The sequence below is a fragment of the Triturus cristatus genome, chromosome 1_2 (genome assembly GCF_964204655.1).
Source record: "Triturus cristatus chromosome 1_2, aTriCri1.1, whole genome shotgun sequence".
Lineage (NCBI taxonomy): Eukaryota > Metazoa > Chordata > Amphibia > Caudata > Salamandridae > Triturus > Triturus cristatus.
In genome coordinates, this window is record NC_140580.1 from 78,283,218 (window position 1) to 78,304,579 (window position 21,362).

The following is a 21,362-nucleotide window of genomic DNA, read 5'->3' on the forward strand; positions in this document are numbered from 1 at the left end:
CTACGTGTGGACCTGGTTCTTTCGTTGGAGAGACATTGGTTGGTATATTCGGTGCGTGGCTACTTTGCACCTTTGGCACCCCACCCTAACAGTAGTGCAGCAGGACAAGTGGCAGCTTTGGTGTTTTTTCGTGTGGAAAACTGCTGCACCGCCGCTTCATCTAACATCATACAACACCTGTTGGGGCCACATTGGTCCGATACTCCATGCCGGGATTTCCCGCTGAGGTGAGAGCGGCTGGGTGAAGGCTTGTGGGATCAGCAGGAGTGATGCCCAGGACAGAGGTGTAACTGACAGGAATGAAAGCACTTTCCACATGGGGGTGGTACTTACCGTATGTGTTTGAATCCTGGCCACGCCCACCGGATGTTCTTCGCCTATCAGAGCGATGCAGGCATTACTTTAAAACTGGACACCGACAGCACTGCCTGTTAGCGGAATGACGTCTGACGAAGGAACTATCCGAAATGCATTACGCCGTCCAAAATAAATCTGCTGGTCCAAGCAAGCCTACGTGTGTGCCTGGTTCTTTCGTTGGAGAGACCTTGGTTGGTATATTCGGTGCGTGGCTACTTTGCACCTTTGGCACCCCACCCTAACAGTAGTGCAGCAGGACAAGTGGCAGCTTTGGTGTTTTTTCGTGTGGAAAACTGCTGCACCCCCGCTTCATCTAACATCATACAACACTTGTTGGGGCCACATTGGTCCGATACTCCATGCCGGGATTTCCCGCTGAGGTGAGAGCGGCTGGGTGAAGGCTTGTGGGAACAGCAGGAGTGATGCCCAGGACAGAGGTGTAACTGACAGGAATGAAAGCACTTTCTACATGGGGGATGGTACTTACCGTATGTGTTTGAATCCTGGCCACGCCCACCGGATGTTCTTCGCCTATCAGAGCGATGCAGGCATTACTTTAAAACTGGACACCGACAGCACTGCCTGTTAGCGGAATGGCGTCTGACGAAGGAACTATCCGAAATGCATTACGCTGTCCAAAATAAATCTGCTGGTCCAAGCAAGCCTACGTGTGTGCCTGGTTCTTTCGTTGGAGAGACCTTGGTTGGTATATTCGGTGCGTGGCTACTTTGCACCTTTGGCACCCCACCCTAACAGTAGTGCAGCAGGACAAGTGGCAGCTTTGGTGTTTTTTCATGTGGAAAACTGCTGCACCGCTGCTTCATCTAACATCATACAACACTTGTTGGGGCCACATTGGTCCGATACTCCATGCCGGGATTTCCCGCTGAGGTGAGAGCGGCTGGGTGAAGGCTTGTGGGATCAGCAGGAGTGATGCCCAGGACAGAGGTGTAACTGACAGGAATGAAAGCACTTTCCACATGGGGGATGGTACTTACCGTATGTGTTTGAATCCTGGCCATGCCCACCGGATGTTCTTCGCCTATCAGAGCGATGCAGGCATTACTTTAAAACTGGACACCGACAGCACTGCCTGTTAGCGGAATGGCGTCTGACGAAGGAACTATCCGAAATGCATTACGCCGTCCAAAATAAATCTGCTGGTCCAACTGGTTCTTTCGTTGGAGAGACCTTGGTTGGTATATATATATATATATATATATATTCACTGAAAAAACCATAGGTTTCAGACATGTTATAGTTAGCGGAAATTTTACTGATAAAAAACCAATGAAATTCCCCCGTTATAGTTAGTGCAGGCAACTATAACTCACGCGACCGCAATCCTCTGCTGATGCTAATACTGTATTTAGGCACTTATTTGCCCATGTCTTCTTCCATAAATTTTTAGCTATACATATATTACAAATATTTTTTTTTCATAAAGACACATATGTCATCAGCAGAAGATTGCGGTCGCGTGAGTTATAGTTGCCTGCACTAACTATAACGGGGGAATTTCATTGGTTTTTTATCAGTAAAATTTCCGCTAACTATAACATGTCTGAAACCTATGGTTTTTTCAGTGAATTTGCAAGGTTTTTTAAATGCTAATTCCTAACTATAACGTGTGTGAAACCTATGGTTTTTTCAGTGAATTTGTACGGTTTTTTAAATGCTAAGTTACTTTACGCCATTCGTGGCGTGCACGCCCACTTAACGCAGTTCGTTCCGTGCGCGCACGGTGCGCTTCGCGCACCGCGCGCCCACTTTACGCAGTTAGTGCCGTACACGCAAGGTGGGCACGCAGTGCGCTAAGCGCACCGCGTGCCCACGTTACGCACCGTGCACACATGGAGGACATATTATGCGCTTCCTTGTGATAGGTAATCTGTTAAATTTAATTTGTAAGTGATGACAATAATATGCCATGCACAGAGAGTGTTTTTTTTTTTTATTAAAATTTTTAGCGTAAGCGCACCGTACGCGTACGGTAAGCGTAATCGGCGAAATTTTCAAAAAATAAAAATTTACCGTTTTTGGCCTTGGGGGATCTTTGAGGACTCAACTAACATGGCTATGTGCATGGGCGCTGTCTAAACAGCCCCTTTATATGTTTTTTGCCTTTGTTTACAGCCCCCCCTCAGAGTGCGAGAGAGAAAATGGCGGCCGCCGCTTCCTGGTTTCGACCGATTCGAATGTTTACTTAGATGTAACAGCCAATCAGAATCGCGCTCGCGCACGCCACCGTACGCGTACGGTAAGCTTACGGTAAGCGCACCGTAAGCGCACCGTAAGCTGCCACAGATATATATATTGATTTAAAGGCTATTTTCTCAGAATCTACTGAACAGATTTACACCAAACCTACAAAAGGCACTTCCTTGACCTGAGGACTACCTCTCTGCCAAATTTCTAGTAATTCTGTTCAGCCGTTCGGGCTGTAGCCCTGTCTAAAGGTCCTATGGAAAAATGCATGGGAAAAACGCGTTTTGGGACCCCCCTTTTATCTCAGCCCCCGCTTGACGAATCCCCCCGAGACTTTCAGGGTAGGAGCGGAGCGTAGCGCCCCACCTATTTTGAGAAATTCGCGAGGATTCGTCGACCGGCGCCAAAGTTATTCAAAATAGAATGTTGCGGATTTCCTATGGAAACAGGGTCCTAACTATAACTACCTACTGGCGACCGCCAGTAGGTAATATATATATATATATATATACATATATATATAATTTCTTTTTTTTCATACAGATAAATAAAGGACTCATGAGTCCACTCTGTTCTGCCACTGGTCTGTCTGAGTGTCATTGAACTCTGTTTACATCCATGGCAGTGACCTGCATGAGATAATGGTTCAGTCTGCATCAGTCATTGGCTATTTTGCGCCAGCGCCTCCTCCACCTTACAGAGCAGTGTTGCCATCCCCCCCACCAGCAGCGTTAAAAAAAGACAAATAAAACAATAATGAACCCCGGTTTAATATCGTTTTGTTTCCAAGCAGAGACTTGGGGGCAGGGTTAGGGGGATGATGGACACCGACAGTGAGTGGTGTGCATTGCTATCTGTGCGCATGACGGTTTGACTGGCCATTCCAGGCAAGCCAAACCATCATGCGCACTGAAGCTCTCTCCAACCCAGGTGCATTGCTGGGTTGAAGACAGCAAAGTACAGGCTCCCAGTCACCCTTGGAGCGTAAATCCTTGGCCAAGGGTAGACTGGGATCCTGTGCCAGCAGTGGAGCCGCAAGAGGAACAGAAGACTGGCGATGCTGCGAGCTGCAGGTAAATTCTTTTTTCCCCCATTTTGTGTCTTGTTGTCATCGTCGTCTTCCCCCCGCCCCTCTCCTCCGATCCTGGCTGCTTCTGCTATTTTGCCCAGTGAATAATTCAATTTTCTGATCACAAAAGTACATCTCCTGAACATGAGTGTACTTCAGTTTAGTGGCTGGTTGGACAGTCCTTTAGTTTTTAATTTATTCCTTTATAGTTTCTCTTTCATGTATTTGCTCTATCTCTCTTTATTTTAATGTTTCTTAAGAGGATACTGCAGCTCTCCTGGCAGTAATAACAGGTTTCTTAGTTGCAGCTGATTTAATTTGCAGTGTGCTGCATTCCTTGTGAACACTTCTAAACAATGAGATCATTATGGAATTCTGTTGACCATAGATTATCATTGTTTTACCATTTACAACACCTCTGCAAGACTGACACCTGCTGCTATGTTTTATAATGTTATCAGGCAACTGGGATTAGTAGTGTGCAGATTTGTATACCGTGAGGATATCCAAGCATTGGTTTATTGCAAGTATATGATCACTTTGTTTAGAAGGCAGCATGTTTTCTTTTTTCTAATTGTATTTTTTAACTTTATCTTACATATGTTGAGTTTGTGTGTGTTATACAGCGGTTGTGTCACAGGATAAATGGAAGTACGAGTCAATGGATTGATGAATGAATGCATGAGTTTAAAGATGAGTAACAGAGTGCGTGTATGATGACATATTGTGTATCTCCACCACTGAGTGATACAAAGGGAACTCTTATTCATAAGCCAGACCTATTAGCATCACCAATGCTTTGTATATTCATTTTAAGTGTATGTTTTTTGTTCACAAATGCTCATCCTGAATTGCCAAATTCTCTAAACAAAAGCCTAATGCTGCACTTTTCAATCCTGACAGTGACTACAAGAACAACAAAGAAGCCCGGTAACCATCACTTACCATTTGTTGTACTGTGTTTCACGGTGTTATGCACTATTGTAAATGTTCTTCACAAATCCAGGAGCTCTTTTATCAGATCTGGTGTAATATTATAACAGATTCTGGCCTTTATTTAGAAATAGCCGGTAATGGGAAACGAGTGAAAAATTATCAGATGCTCTGCCACCTAAACCTTTTTTAGCCTCATTTAGACAACCGCTGATCCAAATGATGTTAGAAGATCTATCCCATTTAAGGTGCTTCTTTGGATGCCACACCTATTGTACTTTTCCTTATATGCTAACTTGTAAAGAATAGGTACTGGGCCTCAGAGTTTTGCTTAGAAGCCTGTGGCTGGTGCTATCAAAGGTTAGAGCGCTGAATACCAAGGCTGTGTAATTTTGATTCCACCTATTGGCTCTTTAATTCACCACCAGACACTCCCTGCCTCTTTATGTCACTCTTGCAGATTCTGTTGTTTTCTCTCTGTGTTTTTCAATCTTCATGTTCCCTTTTCCACTCTTCAGCATTTTTCTTGCTCTGGATCAAAGTCTGTTGAGGAAACATAAGTACTGGTCCTAAAAACCATTGCTTTTGGGCCCATCTGCAACCATCAGCTCAAATTAAGCACTCTATGCAGAGAACCTCCATGTACAGCATGTCAATCGCAGGCAGGAAAAAATTATCAATGTCCCACTCATTCTGCTAGCGAACTCCAAGTGTATAAGGGCCATTGATTTTACAGATTTAAAAAAAAAAAAACCTTGATATGGAGGTTGTCTTTATAAAACTTAAATTACCACTGGTTGGTCTATCATGACTTTAGGGCATAGCAAGCTGACTGGATTTGCTAATTTTTACCAAAAGGCCTTCTACCAAGGCATCTGTAGTGTCTTGCGAGTTAGAAATGATTGAACTCTTTTGTCTCCTGATGGACTCTGTAGAACTGTGACATAAGTGTTAGAGTGGAATACAATGAAAGCTGGTTTAGAATGTTGAGTCCGCAGTTACACGCAGACAAATAAAGACACGTAATGCTAAGAACCAGGTGTAGCATAGTCTCTGGTGGGTATGCAGGCTGGGAAGGACACTACAACAGGCGATGAGTTCTGAGGGCTCGCGGACGTGGCAACAAGGTGCAATCGCAGGGCCTATCAGTTGCACCTGACCTGGAACAAATTATAAGAGAGCGGCGGGAAGTGTTGAACGTGGCAGAACGCATAGCAGCAACACCGGAATCCCTGGGGAGAGATGAGATGCAGGCCCTCTCGTCAAAAGATGACTGCTTATCAGTGGGAACTCTGTCTGACAGTACTTTACTAACACTACCAGACATTACTCCAGGGGCCTCAGATATTATTGTATTTATGCACATTCTGTGAGCCGCTATTGTGGTCTTCAGCTACAATATCTGAAACTCCTATAGCTGCCAGGGTAAAATGATGCCATTACCAGGGAACATGAGATAAGCAACATAAGCACATACAGACACTACACCCGTCAGCAAATAGCCAACACTTACATGGAGCACACCAGCTTACTTAATACAAAGGGAAACACTAAGGGCTCCACTTAATTGAGACTATAACATTTTAGAGGGGATACTAGCGATCTGGCTGTCTTCCTTTATATCACACCTCATTCATGGGGATTAAGACGGGTTCGTCCCAGAGCAAAATACATCCCTCAATCTTCGCAGACTGTTCAGATTGATGAGATAAGCCCAGTGCAAATGGAGTGAATCGAGGTGCCTGGCGTTAGACCTGGAAAAGACAATCCGCACAGTAGAATAGCCCGTTCTATTCGCTACAGTCCCACAATATGGAATAGGCCCATATTTCCTAAGTTTGGTCAGATTCCTATATGGATCACCCATGCTTTGTATCCGAATTGGCACCCTGTTCTCTCAGCCAATAAAGATTGAGAGGGGCACCTGACAGGGCTGCCCTCTATTGTCATTAATTTTCTCCCTGGCTATCAAACTGTTGGCAATAGCACTACGCGCATCGGCATCTAACTGACGCAGAGACACACGCCATATCACTGTACGCTGACAACATTTTATTGAACATAAGAGACATTTTCTCTGTGCCATCGGTGATCCCAGACACCCTCAACTCCTTCGCTATGATGTCAAGACTGAAGGTAAACTTGGGAAATTCTTGCTTGTTCCCCTTTGACCCACACATGCCGAACCCTCACCTCAGCATAGGTGATTGTTGGAAATGGCCCTTTTTGCAGGGTCATCCTTAAACTTTTTGCCTTCCTCCTGAATTTTTTCTGACCTGTTTGTGTTGGTTTTATGACTCTGGGCACTTTACCACTTCTGATCAGTGCTAAAGTGCATATGTTCTCCCCTTTTAAATCTGACTATGTGAATTGCTATATCCATGATTGGCTTATTTGGTTTACCTGTTAGTCCCTAGTAGCTTGGCCTTTGTGTGCCCAGGGTTTTTAAACCAAATGCTGCGGGTGGGCCTGCAGTGCTGGTTTGCGCCACCCACAGAAGCAGCTGGTAACGTTTGTACCAGACCTGCCACTGCAGAGTCTGTGTGCAGTCCAGAACTGCCATCTTGGCTGTGAACTGCACCCACTTCCCAGCCCCTGAACCTTCCCTTGGCATCATGTAAGTCACCCCTATGGTAGGGTGCATTGTATGTGTAAGGTAGGACATGTCTTGGTGCGTGTAGCATGTCCTGTTAGTGAATTACACCCAATTTCGTTTTTCACTACTGCAAGGCTACCTGTTCCCCATAGGCCAGAATGGGCAGTTTTGATTATTACATTCTATAATCCTAACTGACCCAAGGAACATGGTAGAAAAACAAATTTAGTATGCCTGAGCTCAGAATATTACAATATATCTTTTAGTGAAGTTTATTTTTATATTCTGTGTTTGAAAATACCACTTTTAGAAAGTAGGTATTTTCGTGCCTAAGCCTTCCAGTGTGCTCTGCTGTTATGTGTATTGGCTGTCTGGTTTTGGAGGGACAGGGCAGGCTGAGTCAGACCTGGGTTGAATAGAGAGATCTGCATTTGGAGTATGGGGAGGGGTAGCTCCTTGACCTGAATAGGGCTGTGCCTGGCAAGGTGAATGCTGGCTCCCCCGCCTACTGTGCGTCTGATGGCAGACCCCCTCTTTCTGAAAGGAAGGATGCAGCCTGGTAAACAAAGTGCTCCAGGACAGAGCAGAACTGGTGCTGGCTGGGTTCAGTGACTTGTAGCTTCTGAAAACAAAGACTTTTGGGGTAAAAATATCTGTGCTGAAATCCCTACAATTTGTATTGCTCCTGGATATCAAGAAGAACCTCTGTATGTAACTGAAGGAATCTGCAGGAGAGGACTGTCCTTGTGCTTGTTTGCTGTTTCATGGATTGGCCTGCAGTAGTTTTCACTGGACTTGGAAGAAGAGGAAAAAGGACTTTGAGAAAACTTTTTATTTCAACTTGCTAAAGCAGTCACCCAAGGGCTAGAAGAGAGCTAACCTCCTGCTGGAGTCTCAGGCACAGGCAACTATAACTCACGCGGTCGCGTGAGTTATAGTTGCCTGCACTAACTATAACGGGGGAATTTCATTGGTTTTTTATCAGTAAAATTTCCGCTAACTATAACATGTCTGAAACCTATGGTTTTTTCAGTGAATTTGCAAGGTTTTTTAAATGCTAATTCCTAACTATAACGTGTGTGAAACCTATGGTTTTTTCAGTGAATTTGTACGGTTTTTTAAATGCTAAGTTACTTTACGCCATTCGTGGCGTGCACGCCCACTTAACGCAGTTCGTTCCGTGCGCGCACGGTGCGCTTCGTGCACCGCGCGCCCACTTTACGCAGTTAGTGCCGTACACGCAAGGTGGGCACGCAGTGCGCTAAGCGCACCGCGTGCCCACGTTACGCACCGTGCACACATGGAGGACATATTATGCGCTTCCTTGTGATAGGTAATCTGTTAAATTTAATTTGTAAGTGATGACAATAATATGCCATGCACAGAGAGTGTTTTTTTTTTTTATTAAAATTTTTAGCGTAAGCGCACCGTACGCGTACGGTAAGCGTAATCGGCGAAATTTTCAAAAAATAAAAATTTACCGTTTTTGGCCTTGGGGGATCTTTGAGGACTCAACTAACATGGCTATGTGCATGGGCGCTGTCTAAACAGCCCCTTTATATGTTTTTTGCCTTTGTTTACAGCCCCCCCTCAGAGTGCGAGAGAGAAAATGGCGGCCGCCGCTTCCTGGTTTCGACCGATTCGAATGTTTACTTAGATGTAACAGCCAATCAGAATCGCGCTCGCGCACGCCACCGTACGCGTACGGTAAGCTTACGGTAAGCGCACCGTAAGCGCACCGTAAGCTGCCACAGATATATATATTGATTTAAAGGCTATTTTCTCAGAATCTACTGAACAGATTTACACCAAACCTACAAAAGGCACTTCCTTGACCTGAGGACTACCTCTCTGCCAAATTTCTAGTAATTCTGTTCAGCCGTTCGGGCTGTAGCCCTGTCTAAAGGTCCTATGGAAAAATGCATGGGAAAAACGCGTTTTGGGACCCCCCTTTTATCTCAGCCCCCGCTTGACGAATCCCCCCGAGACTTTCAGGGTAGGAGCGGAGCGTAGCGCCCCACCTATTTTGAGAAATTCGCGAGGATTCGTCGACCGGCGCCAAAGTTATTCAAAATAGAATGTTGCGGATTTCCTATGGAAACAGGGTCCTAACTATAACTACCTACTGGCGACCGCCAGTAGGTAATATATATATATATATATATATACATATATATATAATTTCTTTTTTTTCATACAGATAAATAAAGGACTCATGAGTCCACTCTGTTCTGCCACTGGTCTGTCTGAGTGTCATTGAACTCTGTTTACATCCATGGCAGTGACCTGCATGAGATAATGGTTCAGTCTGCATCAGTCATTGGCTATTTTGCGCCAGCGCCTCCTCCACCTTACAGAGCAGTGTTGCCATCCCCCCCACCAGCAGCGTTAAAAAAAGACAAATAAAACAATAATGAACCCCGGTTTAATATCGTTTTGTTTCCAAGCAGAGACTTGGGGGCAGGGTTAGGGGGATGATGGACACCGACAGTGAGTGGTGTGCATTGCTATCTGTGCGCATGACGGTTTGACTGGCCATTCCAGGCAAGCCAAACCATCATGCGCACTGAAGCTCTCTCCAACCCAGGTGCATTGCTGGGTTGAAGACAGCAAAGTACAGGCTCCCAGTCACCCTTGGAGCGTAAATCCTTGGCCAAGGGTAGACTGGGATCCTGTGCCAGCAGTGGAGCCGCAAGAGGAACAGAAGACTGGCGATGCTGCGAGCTGCAGGTAAATTCTTTTTTCCCCCATTTTGTGTCTTGTTGTCATCGTCGTCTTCCCCCCGCCCCTCTCCTCCGATCCTGGCTGCTTCTGCTATTTTGCCCAGTGAATAATTCAATTTTCTGATCACAAAAGTACATCTCCTGAACATGAGTGTACTTCAGTTTAGTGGCTGGTTGGACAGTCCTTTAGTTTTTAATTTATTCCTTTATAGTTTCTCTTTCATGTATTTGCTCCATCTCTCTTTATTTTAATGTTTCTTAAGAGGATACTGCAGCTCTCCTGGCAGTAATAACAGGTTTCTTAGTTGCAGCTGATTTAATTTGCAGTGTGCTGCATTCCTTGTGAACACTTCTAAACAATGAGATCATTATGGAATTCTGTTGACCATAGATTATCATTGTTTTACCATTTACAACACCTCTGCAAGACTGACACCTGCTGCTATGTTTTATAATGTTATCAGGCAACTGGGATTAGTAGTGTGCAGATTTGTATACCGTGAGGATATCCAAGCATTGGTTTATTGCAAGTATATGATCACTGTGTTTAGAAGGCAGCATGTTTTCTTTTTTCTAATTGTATTTTTTAACTTTATCTTACATATGTTGAGTTTGTGTGTGTTATACAGCGGTTGTGTCACAGGATAAATGGAAGTACGAGTCAATGGATTGATGAATGAATGCATGAGTTTAAAGATGAGTAACAGAGTGCGTGTATGATGACATATTGTGTATCTCCACCACTGAGTGATACAAAGGGAACTCTTATTCATAAGCCAGACCTATTAGCATCACCAATGCTTTGTATATTCATTTTAAGTGTATGTTTTTTGTTCACAAATGCTCATCCTGAATTGCCAAATTCTCTAAACAAAAGCCTAATGCTGCACTTTTCAATCCTGACAGTGACTACAAGAACAACAAAGAAGCCCGGTAACCATCACTTACCATTTGTTGTACTGTGTTTCACGGTGTTATGCACTATTGTAAATGTTCTTCACAAATCCAGGAGCTCTTTTATCAGATCTGGTGTAATATTATAACAGATTCTGGCCTTTATTTAGAAATAGCCGGTAATGGGAAACGAGTGAAAAATTATCAGATGCTCTGCCACCTAAACCTTTTTTAGCCTCATTTAGACAACCGCTGATCCAAATGATGTTAGAAGATCTATCCCATTTAAGGTGCTTCTTTGGATGCCACACCTATTGCACTTTTCCTTATATGCTAACTTGTAAAGAATAGGTACTGGGCCTCAGAGATTTGCTTAGAAGCCTGTGGCTGGTGCTATCAAAGGTTAGAGCGCTGAATACCAAGGCTGTGTAATTTTGATTCCACCTATTGGCTCTTTAATTCACCACCAGACACTCCCTGCCTCTTTATGTCACTCTTGCAGATTCTGTTGTTTTCTCTCTGTGTTTTTCAATCTTCATGTTCCCTTTTCCACTCTTCAGCATTTTTCTTGCTCTGGATCAAAGTCTGTTGAGGAAACATAAGTACTGGTCCTAAAAACCATTGCTTTTGGGCCCATCTGCAACCATCAGCTCAAATTAAGCACTCTATGCAGAGAACCTCCATGTACAGCATGTCAATCGCAGGCAGGAAAAAATTATCAATGTCCCACTCATTCTGCTAGCGAACTCCAAGTGTATAAGGGCCATTGATTTTACAGATTTAAAAAAAAAAAACCTTGATATGGAGGTTGTCTTTATAAAACTTAAATTACCACTGGTTGGTCTATCATGACTTTAGGGCATAGCAAGCTGACTGGATTTGCTAATTTTTACCAAAAGGCCTTCTACCAAGGCATCTGTAGTGTCTTGCGAGTTAGAAATGATTGAACTCTTTTGTCTCCTGATGGACTCTGTAGAACTGTGACATAAGTGTTAGAGTGGAATACAATGAAAGCTGGTTTAGAATGTTGAGTCCGCAGTTACACGCAGACAAAAAAAAAGACACGTAATGCTAAGAACCAGGTGTAGCATAGTCTCTGGTGGGTATGCAGGCTGGGAAGGACACTACAACAGGCGATGAGTTCTGAGGGCTCGCGGACGTGGCAACAAGGTGCAATCGCAGGGCCTATCAGTTGCACCTGACCTGGAACAAATTATAAGAGAGCGGCGGGAAGTGTTGAACGTGGCAGAACGCATAGCAGCAACACCGGAATCCCTGGGGAGAGATGAGATGCAGGCCCTCTCGTCAAAAGATGACTGCTTATCAGTGGGAACTCTGTCTGACAGTACTTTACTAACACTACCAGACATTACTCCAGGGGCCTCAGATATTATTGTATTTATGCACATTCTGTGAGCCGCTATTGTGGTCTTCAGCTACAATATCTGAAACTCCTATAGCTGCCAGGGTAAAATGATGCCATTACCAGGGAACATGAGATAAGCAACATAAGCACATACAGACACTACACCCGTCAGCAAATAGCCAACACTTACATGGAGCACACCAGCTTACTTAATACAAAGGGAAACACTAAGGGCTCCACTTAATTGAGACTATAACATTTTAGAGGGGATACTAGCGATCTGGCTGTCTTCCTTTATATCACACCTCATTCATGGGGATTAAGACGGGTTCGTCCCAGAGCAAAATACATCCCTCAATCTTCGCAGACTGTTCAGATTGATGAGATAAGCCCAGTGCAAATGGAGTGAATCGAGGTGCCTGGCGTTAGACCTGGAAAAGACAATCCGCACAGTAGAATAGCCCGTTCTATTCGCTACAGTCCCACAATATGGAATAGGCCCATATTTCCTAAGTTTGGTCAGATTCCTATATGGATCACCCATGCTTTGTATCCGAATTGGCACCCTGTTCTCTCAGCCAATAAAGATTGAGAGGGGCACCTGACAGGGCTGCCCTCTATTGTCATTAATTTTCTCCCTGGCTATCAAACTGTTGGCAATAGCACTACACGCATCGGCATCTAACTGACGCAGAGACACACGCCATATCACTGTACGCTGACAACATTTTATTGAACATAAGAGACATTTTCTCTGTGCCATCGGTGATCCCAGACACCCTCAACTCCTTCGCTATGATGTCAAGACTGAAGGTAAACTTGGGAAATTCTTGCTTGTTCCCCTTTGACCCACACATGCCGAACCCTCACCTCAGCATAGGTGATTGTTGGAAATGGCCCTTTTTGCAGGGTCATCCTTAAACTTTTTGCCTTCCTCCTGAATTTTTTCTGACCTGTTTGTGTTGGTTTTATGACTCTGGGCACTTTACCACTTCTGATCAGTGCTAAAGTGCATATGTTCTCCCCTTTTAAATCTGACTATGTGAATTGCTATATCCATGATTGGCTTATTTGGTTTACCTGTTAGTCCCTAGTAGCTTGGCCTTTGTGTGCCCAGGGTTTTTAAACCAAATGCTGCGGGTGGGCCTGCAGTGCTGGTTTGCGCCACCCACAGAAGCAGCTGGTAACGTTTGTACCAGACCTGCCACTGCAGAGTCTGTGTGCAGTCCAGAACTGCCATCTTGGCTGTGAACTGCACCCACTTCCCAGCCCCTGAACCTTCCCTTGGCATCATGTAAGTCACCCCTATGGTAGGGTGCATTGTATGTGTAAGGTAGGACATGTCTTGGTGCGTGTAGCATGTCCTGTTAGTGAATTACACCCAATTTCGTTTTTCACTACTGCAAGGCTACCTGTTCCCCATAGGCCAGAATGGGCAGTTTTGATTATTACATTCTATAATCCTAACTGACCCAAGGAACATGGTAGAAAAACAAATTTAGTATGCCTGAGCTCAGAATATTACAATATATCTTTTAGTGAAGTTTATTTTTATATTCTGTGTTTGAAAATACCACTTTTAGAAAGTAGGTATTTTCGTGCCTAAGCCTTCCAGTGTGCTCTGCTGTTATGTGTATTGGCTGTCTGGTTTTGGAGGGACAGGGCAGGCTGAGTCAGACCTGGGTTGAATAGAGAGATCTGCATTTGGAGTATGGGGAGGGGTAGCTCCTTGACCTGAATAGGGCTGTGCCTGGCAAGGTGAATGCTGGCTCCCCCGCCTACTGTGCGTCTGATGGCAGACCCCCTCTTTCTGAAAGGAAGGATGCAGCCTGGTAAACAAAGTGCTCCAGGACAGAGCAGAACTGGTGCTGGCTGGGTTCAGTGACTTGTAGCTTCTGAAAACAAAGACTTTTGGGGTAAAAATATCTGTGCTGAAATCCCTACAATTTGTATTGCTCCTGGATATCAAGAAGAACCTCTGTATGTAACTGAAGGAATCTGCAGGAGAGGACTGTCCTTGTGCTTGTTTGCTGTTTCATGGATTGGCCTGCAGTAGTTTTCACTGGACTTGGAAGAAGAGGAAAAAGGACTTTGAGAAAACTTTTTATTTCAACTTGCTAAAGCAGTCACCCAAGGGCTAGAAGAGAGCTAACCTCCTGCTGGAGTCTCAGGCACATCAGACTCCACCACCAGGGTCCTAATTCCTCCCAGCGAGGAATTCTATCTGCAGGTGAGGCTTCTGTGAGTTCCATGGCCTCTAGTTCTACTGCAGAGAAGAGAGTGCTGAAATCGTCGCTGACGCCCGTTTGCGAGCCGCCGCAGCTGAAGAGCGTACGAAAAATCATCGCGCTGCTGCCGCCGCCGAGCGATCGCAAACCAAGGATCATCACATCGCACGCTTGTGGGCTACAAAGTGCTCGCTAACACCCAAAGATCATCGCATCGCACGTTTGCGGGCTGTCGAGTGCTCGCTAACCAGAGATCATCGCATCGAAATCATCGCATCACGACACGCGTCTGCCATTTTCATCGCACCGCACCAGGATCGTCGCTCCCTTGCGGAGCGCCATTTCTTCTCATCGCAACAAGGTTGCACACGCAACAGGTTCGGCGCATCATCCTCCCTTGCGGCAAGGATTCACGCATCGCCGGCTTAGCGTGAAAAAGTTTGTCGCTTTGTCCCGCACGCATCTGTAGATCAGCGCATCATCCTCCCTCGCGGCAAGGATTCAATGCATCGCCGGTCTCGCGTGAGGAAATTCATCACTACAGCTCGTTTGTGACATTTTGTTTGGTTTGCTACGAAATCCAGGTACTTTGTAAGTAAAAGGGTTGCAGAGACCACTGCTTTGAACTGAACTCCTCTTTGCACACTTTGAACTATTTTTGCAGCATTTCACAAGTAATCCTATTTTATAGTATTGTGGCTTTTTACCGTTATTGGTCTTGTGTTCAGTCTATATATAAAGAGACTTATTTTTTATAACTACTTTTGTGGTGTCCCTTTGTAGTGTTCTTCACTGTGTTACTGTGTATGGTCATAAATGCTTCACACACTGCATCTGAGATAAGCCTAGCTGCTCGTGCTACGTTTTACAGGGTTGAGCAGGGGTTATCAAAGGGTGTAGCCCTCTTACTCTGACTTAGTGAAGAAGGGTCCCTACTTGGACAGCGGCCAGCCATTGCCAACTAGGGACCTCCATTTCTAACATTGATATACCAATGACTTTGCAAAACATGTTTCGATATCTGGGGAGTCGGATATTCCACACGGACCAGGACCTACTGGACGGGAACCTCACCAGAACAGTCATAGCGCTAAGGGTGCAGATAGCATTCTGGAAAACCCTTCATATTTCCTTAGCAGGAAAGGACCCACTTGTTAAAATGATAGTGCTAAAATACATGCTATATCACTTCACTAACCTGCCGCTTTATCTGCCTCCCCCCTTTTTCTATACATTCTCCGTGACCTGATCTGGAGTGGAACGCGCTGCAGAGTTGCATTGGTGAAACTATACCTGCCTCTGGCCCAAGGGTGTCTAGCTGTTCCTAACATGGAATAATACTACTTCTCTTCCCAACTGCAATGGGTGACCAGGTGGATGTCGGTACTACACCTGTCAGACATGGCGGGAAGCAGCCCCTCATACGCTCGGGACAAAATACTTCACTTGTTCCACCCATGTTCCAAACGACCTGGTCCCCTCCCTCTGTTGCTACAGGTGGCCTATAAATGCTTCCGACGCACCCTGTTCCTCACAAGACGGACCGGACCATATGCGCCTGCCATTCCACTACTGGGTATACCAAAGGGGACAGGCAGAGCTGGGGCACTTGAACTAGCTTCATTGCACGAGGTGGGCATTCCTACGCTAGGAGACTTATACAGTGATGGAAGGCTTTTGACATACGAATCCCTGGTACGGGAAGAAGGTGTGCCTACAGGGCGCTTTCTCAGCCATGCCTCTTGGATGGGCATGCTGCATCACCACTGGGGTGATATTACGCAGGAGCCACAAACGTATCTCATATTATAGTATATACATGTGCTGGGAACAGTCAGACATATCACCAGTTGGATTGCTGAGGCACTACGCATTCACTCTGCAATAGTACTGGTTCCCCCTAAGATGAGATGGGAGGCAGGCCTGAATCGACCATGTACGCCCCACAGAAGTCCCCCGTAATAGAAGATTATACCTAATCCAGTTTTACATATTACACAGAGCATATATGTCTCCTGATAAAATCAATGGATACTTTCATAGACAAGACGCTTGCTGTCAGCGCTGCAAGATTGCCGACACCAACTTCTTAAACATGATGCGGGCATGACCGGCTCTCCGTTTTTACTGGGAAGGGGTGACATAGCAACTAATCTCCTGCACTGTTAGAGAGATCCCAAATAATGGGGAAGCCTGCATATTGGGCCTATTCGCTGGGGAAAAGGTTCACAGAACCACAACCCATTTTTTGGGATTTGGGACTAGTTGAAGCCGAACAACTTATCACCAAACAGTGGAAGTCACTGGACCCTCCAACATTACAAGCATGCTCTAACTCAGTGTTGGGCCAAAGCAGAGGGGGCAGCATTCCACAGGGAAGACACACTGGGGTTACGCAAATACCCGATCTCATCTCAATGGAATTCAATACTAGCACAAAATTCAGGTGTTAACGCAAGCATACAGCAAATTGATCCAGGTAATTAATGGCAAAGGCCCTCACAGACAACCAAGGCATGTCAATAAACGCATACACAAGCTTAACTTAGAGAAGAGGGTACCTTAGGGTTTCCAACAGAGTTACTACTCAAGTTGATAGGCGATATGAGGGAAAATGTTACATACCTCTACCAATGCCCAGACCTCATGTTTCCCCTCCTTAGTGATATATTCTTTCACCAGTTACAGATGAGAAGATCTGAAATTATACATGGTAGTGCACAGACACAGGCACACGGCAGTGTACTCAACCCCCTAAACCATCAATGCAAGACAAGATAGTTATCATGTATAATACAGTAACATCTCATGAGGTGCACTTCTCCATTTACTGTTACTTTATAAACTAAATCAGGATCCACAGCTGATGTCTTTTATTATAAGCTTATCTGAGAACTATAGTTGTATGTTTTTGCTATATCCCTGTAATAATGTAGCATTTCAGTACTGGACACGTTTGTCATCTGTATTATTTAAAAAAAAAAACGAGTAAAACAGACCAAATAAAAATTAAAAAACAGGCGACGAGTTGGGGAGAAGTGATCTCCCAAAGAGTTTGCCGTGGTCCAAGCAAACTGCACGTGCGTGCCATGTGTGTTGTAGATGAAGTACAGCACCGACACTTAATGCATGTGGAGTAAAAGCGCAATTCCAGATGCTGTAAAGAAGTTGAAAACAACAGAAGCATTGGAAAATAATCAACAAATCAGTGACAACAAACCTGTTGTTCAGACCGTACATAAAGGAACCACACTGTGATGCAATATATAGTCAGGCAATATATGGACCAATAATGCCAAAGGCAGATACAAGATTTTCAAAGAGCAGCTACTAACAATCACAAATTGCAAGATAACGTTACAATTAGAAAGTGGTGTAGACAAAGAGCATCCAAAGAGCTGCCAAAAGATAAAACAGTTATTTACTTACCAGAACCTGAGTAAAGTGAGAGGGTGTGACCTCCGTGCCAGGCGCCACAACCCAGATCAAACACAGGGGTTGTGTTTGACAAGTATGCAACAATCATCGCAATCGCCAAAATCTTCGGAGGAGTGAAAGGTGTTCATGGAGGTGAAGACTGGGGTCATCTTTTCAAAAGTCATCAAGGATGATCCAGAGGCCAGCACATCTCAAGGCCTTAGAGATGGATTCCATGACTTGGTTCAAGATAAACAGCCAAGAGAGCTAGAGAGAACTCCATCCTCAATGTTAGCCACTCCCAGAAATGGCTACAATGTTGCTGTTTTTTTTAAAACCCCCACCACTGTTTGATAACGCTAAAAAGCTATATATTGGCGATAGATGGACTGCTTGGTTAGAAACATTTGATGATTTGTTTGATGCACTTGAAGATACTGGTAACGAAAAGTCAATGAGTCATCTGAAAACTCTTGCTGTTGATGGTGTAACAGAAGTCATAAAGAAAATGCAGAGAACTGACAAAGAAGTCACATATCGTCAGATTAAAGAAGTGTTGAATCTCAAGTTTAATCCAATGGAAAATGTTTATTTGGGATGATACATCTTCAGCCACGAATGCCAGAAAGTTGGTGAAACCATTGACAAATTTATTGAGAGACTCAACACACTCATCAGATAAGTAAGTTCAATACATGTAATGATGAAGAAGTTGTGCGTCTGAGAGTTAATGACGGAAGCTTGTCAGATTTATTCAGAAGATGAATGCTGAAAAAAACTTAGTCTGGAGTGAGTGTTAATGGCTGCCAGAACTGAAGAGCGTGCTGATAGACTAGCTGCTGACATAGAGGCTGGAGGTGCCCAGAATGAACCAGTCTTGAGTGTGAAATGTAAGCCAAAACAAAAGACTGACGGACAGAAAGTGATGTCTACATGTAAAAAGAAGTTGTATTTTAGATGTGGATTTTCATTTCCACATTAAGGTAAATGTCCCGCTCTTGGACAGATATATAAATGCTGTGGAAAGGAGAACCATTTTGTGATGGGTTGTGATGGGTTGCAAAGTGAATGAAAACGTAAGTTTGTCATGTACAAAGACAAAATGGCCACCAGAACATTCCAGAAGCAACATTCGGCACACACCCACAAGTCTAAGCTGTGACATTAGTTAAGACAAATAGACAATGAATGAAAATGATCATCATCTAAATCATTGTCAAACAGTTCTTCTGTATCAGTATCAAGTGAAAGTGATGAAAAGGTTTGTGCCAAGTTGATGTTTACCTCAAAGAAGAGTGCGCATGTTGGCTTGGCCGTTGGTGAAGAAAAATGTCAGACAAAGAAGGGCTTGCCAAAGCACCAAAGTCATTTAAACATTGCCCGAAGATTCCACTGAAAGTAAATGAATGTTTGATACCATTCATTATCAACATTGGTGCATTGAGAAACATTATGCCTGAGGAGAAATACAAGGAATTATCTCCACTGGCGCAACTTACACCTTCAAAAACCAAAGTGGATACATAGGCTGCATCGACACCCTTAAAAAGTCAAGGTTCATTTGACAATGAAACTCAAGAAAACAAAGGTGCAAGTACCCATCCATGTGCTTCAAGGCATGGCGTTAAGTGTATATCTACTCAGTTTCAGCACAGCCACTGATATGGGACTGATTTCTGTGAATTATAACATGAATGCTCACCGCAAAATAGTATGTCAGTGCTCTTCGTTATTTCATGGTTTGGGAAAACTTAAGACTATGTAAGTAAAGTTACATATTAATTAGGACATACGTCCTGTTGCTCAGAGACATGGACAAATTGCTTTTCATTTGCCAGAAGCTGTTAAAAAAACTTGGAGCGTTACTTAAGAATGAAATTATTAATGTTCAATTGGTCCAACGCCATGGATTTTCCCATAGTAGTAGCGCCTAAAACGGACAGTGAAAGAGCTGTACACATATGCATTGAAATGCGTCAAGCAATCAAGGCAATTGAACGAGAAAGACATACAGGTCCACACATTGCTGACATGATAACATAATTAAATGGTGCGAAGGTCTTCTCTCGCCTTGAATTAAATAAAGGTTATCATCATTTAGAACTTGAAGAAGATTGCAGCTACATTATAACCTTTTTTACATATGTTGGTCTATTTCAATACAAAAAAACTAAGGGCCAGATGTGCGACCATTTTATTTTGCACCTCGCAATTTGTGAATAATTGCGAGGCGCAAATTTCGAGGCACAAAATAAAATGTACAACAGTGTGTTTAACACTGTTTGTGATTTCCAATGGAGTCGCAAATTGCGAGGCTCATTTATATTATTGGGCCTCCCGCAATTTGCAGGCACATTGGGAATGAGAGGCCCTCCCAGGAATGGTGGCCTGCTAGCCTCAGCAGACCACCATGTCTGGGACTGCTTTTAAAAAAAGCAGTTTTTTTCAAATGCAGCCTGTTTTCCTTAAATGAAAACGGGCTGCATTTAAAAAAAAAGAAATTTAACGTTTTTGTTCCCTTAAAAAATATTTTTGCAAGCATTTGCAAAGGAGAAGGGGTCCCCTGGGGACCCCTTCCAATTTGCGAATGCAATACCACCTACTTAAAGTAGGTGGTAATTGTGAGTGTTTTGCAACGCCCCTTCCAAATAGCGAGTCGCAAAACCTATTTAGCGAGTCACAAATAAATTGCGATTCACTAAATAGGCTTTGTACATGGCCCATGATGTTTGCGCATGCAAAAACGGGTCGTACATCTGGCCATAAGGGCTTTATTACCAGTCTGGCGGTCCACTGACCATCAGACTTGCGGGGCCACAGTGGTGATGGTCTTCCGACTGCCCCATTTTGACCAGGGATGTTGGGCCATCCTGGGACCACTGCAACCGCCAGGGACCAGAGATCCCTGGCAGCGGCACAAAGGTATTGAGGTCACAATATGCTTGGGGGGACTGCTGTGGCCCTGCCAAGCATATTATGAGTTTCCTTACGCCACATTTTTCATGGCGGTGGGACCCCCATGAAAAGTGTGGTGGTGAGGAAACAGAGGGGGCTGCCCACAGGAGGGGCACAACATGTGCTACCCTGTGTGCATGCATACCAATACCTGCATGGCATGGACTGCAGCAGTCCGTGTCGTACAGGTACTGCCTTTAACATTCACATTGCAGTGCCTATTTCATGGGCACCACTCTGGCAACGCCAAAGAACCGCCTGCCAGACAGGAGAAAACTCCTGATCTGGCCAACGGTATGTACATGGGTTTGGCGGTGTGGTCCTGCTCCCGCCCCGCCAAACTCATAATGAGGCCCTTAGTTTTGGTGTGCCATCCATTGCAGAACTGTTTCAAGGCATCATTCAGCATATCATACACTCTGTCATGAATGCATTCAATTACAGCAATGACTTATTGTTTTTTGAGCTACAAAAAAGAACACAATAAAGCTCTTACATAAGTGTGTTGTTTACTTGCTGAAGCAGGTTTGACTTTGAATGCAGACAAGTGTGAGCTCCATAAGACAAAGCTAAAATTCTTAGGCTCTTTCTTTTCTGATGGGAGTATGACATCAGA

The 21,362-nt window shown here is 44.3% G+C and overlaps 1 protein-coding gene across 7 annotated transcripts in view; it reads left to right on the forward strand.

The window, feature by feature from the left end:
- LOC146866836 (scavenger receptor cysteine-rich domain-containing protein DMBT1-like) overlaps positions 1-21,362 on the forward strand; it is a 434,615-nt gene that overhangs the window by 143,263 nt on the left and 269,990 nt on the right. For 2 of the 7 annotated variants that reach the window (XM_085601880.1, XM_085601907.1), the window contains 2 exons: positions 4,538-4,564; positions 10,793-10,819. The exons of 2 other annotated variants lie outside the window; for them this stretch is intronic. In XM_085601880.1, coding sequence (XP_085458006.1) covers positions 4,538-4,564; positions 10,793-10,819 — 54 coding nt within the window. The remainder of the gene's footprint in view (positions 1-4,537; positions 4,565-10,792; positions 10,820-21,362) is intronic. 3 more of the 7 variants (XM_085601925.1, XM_085601889.1, XM_085601898.1) reach the window with 2 other exon arrangements.